This window comes from Belonocnema kinseyi, chromosome 7 (assembly GCF_010883055.1).
Source record: "Belonocnema kinseyi isolate 2016_QV_RU_SX_M_011 chromosome 7, B_treatae_v1, whole genome shotgun sequence".
NCBI classification, from domain to species: domain Eukaryota; kingdom Metazoa; phylum Arthropoda; class Insecta; order Hymenoptera; family Cynipidae; genus Belonocnema; species Belonocnema kinseyi.
Window position 1 is genome coordinate 126,993,957 of NC_046663.1, and position 7,330 is coordinate 127,001,286.

The 7,330-nt window shown below is 31.5% G+C and overlaps 1 protein-coding gene across 1 annotated transcript; it reads right to left on the reverse strand.

The window, feature by feature from the left end:
- Positions 1-565: 565 nt before the first annotated feature.
- On the reverse strand, positions 566-1,489 carry LOC117176677. The gene has a single exon (XM_033366930.1). The coding sequence runs from the start codon at positions 1,487-1,489 to the stop codon at positions 566-568; it is 924 nt and encodes a 307-aa protein (XP_033222821.1).
- Between the last annotated feature and the right edge of the window lie 5,841 nt (positions 1,490-7,330).

The following is a 7,330-nucleotide window of genomic DNA, read 5'->3' on the forward strand; positions in this document are numbered from 1 at the left end:
AATGTTCCTCGCAATCGATCTCTTCCTGCGAAAGTGTTGATTGAGACAAAAATTCCTCTACTGACCAAAATTTCTCAATTATCGCTTTCAAATCGGTTGCTAGGCAGTTATTAGATTTTATGATTTTAGAATTTTTTGAACAATCTAAACTTCCGCCAATTACCCAACCTAATCGAGTTTTTTGTAAATAAAGGTCATTGCCGTTTTGAGATAAATTTATGGAACCTATCGATAATAAAGATAGACTTGTACCTGCGCCGATCAACATGTCAATTGTTCTGGGTATGTGAAAATTGGGATCAGCGAGTAGTATATTTTTAGGAATTCGAAGATTCTCGCGTGATATTACTTGATTCGGAACTAAATCAGTTATATTGGGAATTTTTAATTTCTTTATGAGGTCTATTGTCACAAAATTCATGGTTGAGCAAGTATCAAGTAATATTCGTGCCTTTGTTTGATTTTTCTTGTTGTCAAATACTTGAACTATCGCACTCGTCATTAGCTGACAAGCTGGCGAAGAAACTAGAGACTTCAAAGTGATTTCAGGGACAGGCGTTAATTGTCACAATTCACTGGATTTTTTCGAATCTTGTGCCTTGGTGAAGTGTAATAAAGTATTGTGACGCTTCCCACACTTTTTACAAGTACCAAATTTACAATCCCTCGCTTTATGATTACGCAAACAATTGAAACATAAATGTGCATCCTTTACCACCTTGATACGCTCCTCCACCGTCAACGCTAAGAATTTGCTGCATTTAAATAGATAATGAGGCTCGGTACAAAGAGGGCATTTATTGGATGTGGCAGTCACGAAAACCTGACGTTTCCCATCATCTTTACGTTTTTTAGAAGGAGGAGAATCCTTATCAGTAGCATCCTTAGCAGTATTATCGTTTTTGCGCTTAGAAATACGCGCTGCAGTTCTATATAAAAAATCAGTTAAATCTTCTAATTTTGGAAATTCTCCAATTTTAATGGTTTCATCCCATTTTTCCAAGGAAGATTTATGAAGTTTTTCTTCAAGAATAGCTACTATCATTTCATGACTGACATTTACCCCTAATGAAGCTAGTGACTGAAGATGCTGCTGCGATTCATCAGCAAGAGCGATCAGTCCCTGATAGGATTCTGTTTCTTGAACCGGTAATCGTAGCAATAAACTAAGATGACGTGATATCAGAGTACGTTTATCTTCATATGATTTTCGTAGAAGATTCCATGCGCGATCGAAATTTTCGTTCGTAATAGCCAAAACTTGAATTTTACGTAATGCCTGATCTTTAAGCGCGGATTTCAAATATTGCAGTTTTTCTACATTACTTACGTCATCACGGTTAATAATCATTGTGGTAAAAGAATCTCTAAATGATAACCAGTCTTCCACTTTGCCGCTAAAAGAAGGTAATTCAGCTTGAGGTAGTTTTAGATTCCTTCTACTGTCGGATGCAACTGATCCATTCGCGATACCCGGATTTGAAATCATGTCATGATTTACAGTATGTGAACTAATATTAGATTGAGATGCGAGAGGTGTAACATATTTTTGAGCTTTTGCAAGGGTTTGGAAGAAAAGATCCTAAATGGTTTTTTTATCGGGGCTGTGATCTGTTTCATTATCAATCGGTTGAATCTCGTCATATAAATCATCAAACTTTGAAAAATGAGCAAAAACTGGGTTGTATCGTAATTGCAATTCAGCGTTCTGAGTAGGGTTATTCGCGTCAATCTGTGCCAAAAATTCCTTAAATGTAGTTACATGCTCTCTAATTGTTGTGCTTTTTTGTAAAAGTATACTTAATCGGTCAAAGTCGTCCATTTTCGAAACAGAGTATAAGTGAAATTATTTCTCAAGAAAATTGAATCTTTCGTAAGAACGCATTTCTAATAAATATGAACTCGGAGCTCAAACCAAAATAAGGGACACTTCTTTAATAAGGACCATAAACGCACATACCCAATTTTGCCTTGACTCTGCCTAAATGATCTCGAGGTGTTTCACACGCATTCCCTCAATTTGTTGCTCGTGAGGTGTTTTAAACGCATTGCCTCCATTAGTTGCTCGTGAGGTGTTTTGAACGCATTGCCTCAATTTGAATTGGTGTCGACTTGAATGTCTGGTACTCTTTCAGATACAGGGTGTTTTTTTTAAAAACGCATTGCCCTGGTGAAATTGAAACACTATTTTCATGTAGTTGTGTAATCCAATGATAACTAATGTAGCCAGTACCAGAACTGGCTTGAATGCTCGACGCACTTATGTCACATTAGCACTCCTGTATAGCGGCATAGAAATGTCCCACTATCACTTCCACAGATTTTTGTAACAGCTGTAATCAAACACTGCAGTTTGATTTTATAATTTAGCAGTAATGTCTTTGATACACTGATTCACTGATTAATGTTTTTTAATCAATCCGGCTTGATGTACCAATGTTAATTTGCACTTAATAAATTGTGTCTATCAAGGCAAGTATTTCGTAAATAATTCCATTCGATCTAAATAGAATATAAAAATTTTTATTAGAGCAAGGAGTAAAAGAATCAGAGTAGATTTCTCTTTCGAGGCTCTCCTTACACTCAATCTCCGTCTCTGGTCCTCAGACCTCACACACTACGTCAGAGTGGGAATAATATAAACAAGATAGTCATATTTTGAAGAAATATATAGTCGAGATGACCGAACATAAAACAGCAGAAACTTAAACCATAACAAGATGAAAATGCAGTTTGTGTTGAAACTTCTTTTATTTTGATAAAAAATGGTTAAAAGTTCATCTATTTTTTGGAAATTAAACTATTTTGCTGAAAAATTGTTAGTTGTAAATTGATTTTTTAAACTGATAATTTAACCGTTTTTCGTTGAAAATTTATCTATTTTGTTAACAAAAATGGTTCTGTTATAAAATTGATTTTGAAAATTTTGAAATTCTGTTTTCGGTAGAAAGTTTTTGGTTTGAAAATTAAAATATTTATTTGCAAATTAAATTGTTTTCTTGGGAATTTAAATATTTTGTTGTAACTTTGATTTTTTGGGGTTGATAATTATTTTTCAACTGAAAATTTATCTATTCAATTTTTCGTTGAAACATTATAATTTTAGTTGAAAATTAATTTCTTTTGTTGCAAATTTCATTTTTTGTCTGAAAATTTAACTAGTCCATTTTTGATCGAATACTTTTTTTTTTAGTTTAAAATTCGTTTCTATACATGAAAATTGAACAATTTTGTTGATCATATTTTTCTTGAAAAATTTTCTTTTAAGTTATAAATTTATCTTCTTTGTTGGCGAATTATTCTTCTTTAAAAATTAATTTGTTTTAGATAAAAATGTATTTCTTTTGTTGATAAAATCGCATTTATTTGGGTTTAAAAATTAATTTTTTCAACTGCCAACTTCAGTATAAACTACAGTGTTTAAGTTAAAAAATTTATTTTTTAAAGTAATTTCTTGAGTTGAAAATTTAACTATTTTGTCGAAAATTTGTTTTTTATTTGTTAAAATCCATTGTTTACTAAAAATATGACTAAGGCATCCAGCACTAAATTTTAAAACATTTTAAACCCAGAAGTCTTGTCTCCTATATCTATTTACATTAAGTCAATTATATTTGCCTCTTCGCAGTAAGCCTAATGGTTCTAAGGTAACTCGGGATTTCAAAACCTGAATAAATTCGAAGAGCAGCTAGATCGTCATTCGTGAGATCGGGAGAGCTCGGATTCCTGCTCGTGCATTTTCGGCTTTGCACGAGGCTGGGCTTCGCAGCATTCAACAGAGCCGACTCACCGACACACTACGTTTGAATTTGTCGCTCACAAATGGGAGAGTGGTGCGGGCCGAAAAATCCCACGTTCTGGAGACACCTGACTACGTGCAAAATAAATGGCGAAATTCAGCGCCATCTGCGATGGGCAGGAAAACTACAGAAGCATGCTATATATACAGAACATGCATGGTCGCTATATATGGGCATGCTCCTTCCTTAGATGTGTTGACTAGTCAATTAATTTAAGAAAAAAGAATGAATAAAGACAAAATTATGAAAGCAAGAAACACAAAATGAGAATTATAGAGCCTGGTACATGCATATGTAATGTCATAAGCACGTTGTGACCAACAGTCGCAGCGATAAAGCGAAAAATGCGAAACGCCTTCCCTCTCCACTTACCACTACATTCTCACGGAAGGAGATAGGGCGTAGCAGCGGCTCACGGACGGAGTATAGATGAGACGCGTGCATGCGACGGTGAGTGGTGGAAGATGTTTCACGAAATCTCGAGCTGTCGAGTCAAAGCCCAATTACTCGCGTACCTAACAACTCAATTATTAGCAATAATAACGCTTGGATTTTTTTTCGATGTTTTGAAAACCCGCACACGAGAGAAACAAAAAACTTAAAAGACAAAAGTTGTGATGAGAATGTGCCCACGTAGCAGGTGGATTTTTTTTATTTTGTTACCCTTTATTAGGTTTTTCACGACTAAAATAAAAACTACGCACCCTATTGAAAAAAGATTCATAACAAATTTCTACACCTTTTTCAAATGTACGGTTTCTGTCCTTTCATCTTTTTCCGTATTTTGCATGTGGGTCAAATTCTGAATCATCATCAGGATCAATTGTTCGTCTTTTTGAATACTAGAAATAGCCGTACAGAAAATGTTTGAATCTTGAATAACAGTTGTACCAAAAATGTTCAAAATGCGCTAACTATACTATGCATTTATACTAATAATCCATATATTCTGTAGATATTTTATATGTTGAAAGATATCAATACAAATATTAAAAAATATTATCCTTAGAATTATCTCAGTGCGTCTACTAAAATTCTGTAAAAAAATCCCTGATAATTCTAGGTTGTTGCCAGGTATCTATAGATTTCCCAGAGGTATAATTTTCCTGAATAATGAGCCACTCAAGTATTAAACATCACATTCCTTAAAGAAATTCTGACCCTACATCCCTTAAAAAGTATTACATAATACTTAAAAAAACTTCCGTTATCCATTTGTGAATGGTTAAATGGTAGTTAACTAAGTTCATTAAAAGTGGTAAAAAGAGTAGGAATAAATGAAGCGTGGCCCAAAAAAAGCTTTTTCCAAAAATGCCTGCCTACAAATTGTTCCTTTTGGTGTGAAAATGTCGCCTGAATATTGTCATTATTTATAAAATAATATTTAGGGATCTCTCAAGTGCATTTTTGCGCAAAATGGCTTTTTTAAATTCCAGCCATTTTAGAAGAAAAAATAAGGATATTTTCTAGACCACTATAATAAGTATAGAACAATTACGCAAGTTAATTAGGAACAATATAATTTTTATATATAAAATCAAATAATGTTTCTTAATTTATGAAAGTAACTTTATAAAAGGACAGGAAATTTCCTAATGGTACAAGCTTTTAGAAAAATTATAATAACCACTAAAAAATCTAACTCTTAACGAAAAATGCCTTTGATATATCGAACTCTAACATACTTGAGCCTACGAGAAAAATGAGCTTCCTCATTTTCTATTAAAAATTTCTTTTTACTATATTAATAGTTGCTTAAAATTCGGAGCATATTTAACATATCCATATTTTCAGTAAAATATATTCAGGAAGAATTTCTGTTCGAACCTCCTTAAAAATGTGCAATTATATCAGACACAAATTTTGAACATTTTTCTTCAAAATTAGGATGAAAAAATATTTATTAATTATTCATTATTTAAAGTAATTAAAATAAAATAATAAATATGGCAACGTAAACCTCTTAAATTCTGAATTTTCAACGCAATTTTCAGATTTCAATATTTTACTTACTCTTAAAGCAGATGCAGAACGTAATTAAATTTTTTTATAAGGTACCACGACTTTGTCAGTGTCTAAGTTTCGAAAAAAATAATCCTATAACATATTTCGTCAAATAAGAGTAGCTATCATTTACTGAATTGTATCTTTCCAATAATCTGTATCTGAAGCTTTGTTAACTTATCATTTGTGGGGAGGCCACTGGACGGAAAACCGGGAAATGACCGGGATTTTTTTGAAACCGGAAACAGCCGAGAAACGAGTATGATTGTGAATTTATTTATTCAGAAATTTTTAGCAGAACCATCTATCAAATCCCTTGCAATATCACACGTATCATATCACATAATATAATTCAATTGAAAATAAATTCGATTTCAACTTTCTTTTTAGAAGTTAAGTTTAGCTGTTTACTGTTTTAATTACTACATCATTTAGTCTATCTTTTACTTTGCAATTTTTCGAATTTATATCTTCATCTTTATACATGAATTTTTAATTGAAACGATTTAAAAATAGAACAATATGAAGAAATTAATGGTTTTAAAAAGTAAACTGTATGTCGAGTTTTAAAAATTGTACAAAAATTATTTTATAATATGATTCTATATCGGTTTTAAATGAAACAATTTTCAGATTTTGACGTTGAAACTTCAACTTTTCCAATACGAAAGCCCTAATTCAAAAGTAAACAATTTGAAACTGAATCGTTTGAAATAGAAAGCCTTGAATGGTAAGAATTTCAGAGTAAGACATTTGAAAGGACCAAAATCGAAAAAAATAAAATTAATTTTGGTATTTAATTTCTTTCCAATTGCCATAGGAATTTTTTAGGTTTACATTTTTATTATGTGGAAAAATCATAAAATTGTAATTTTTGTTAAAATGGTGGTACATTTTATGTTTGTAGAGTTTTTATTGAGTTTGAAGTGATACATTTTTTTTTAATTTAGAGAGGCCATTTTTTTATTTTCAAGATTTTTATTGTGTTTGAGGAAAGAATTTTTGATTTTCATTTTTTTGTCTTAATTAGAATAGGACAATTAGAAAATATAGAAAATTTTAATTTTTGTTAAATTGGCAGTACATTTTACATATTTCAAGTTTTTATTGAGTTGAAAGAGATACAGTTTTTTTTTAATTGGAACAGGCCATTTTTTTATTTGTAAGATTTTTATTGTGTTTAAAGAAAGCATTTTTTATTTTCGTTTTTTTTCTAAATTAGAAGAGGATAATTAAAAAATGTATATTGTTCTTGAGTCGGAGGAGAGGAAGCTTTGGTTTTCGATTTTTTCTAAATTTAGAAGAGAGATTTTTTTATTGTTATGGTTGTTATAGAACTGGAAGGAAGGAAATTCGTATTTTAAAGTTTTTCTAAATAGGAAGATGCACTCATTTTTGGATATAGTTAGATGATATCTTTGCTGTTTCTTTTAAAAGATGTCGTTTTTTTAATTGACCCAACTATTATAACAGTAAAGACGAATTTTTGATTGACATTAGGGTCGATCGTATTAAGTTGTTTTGTG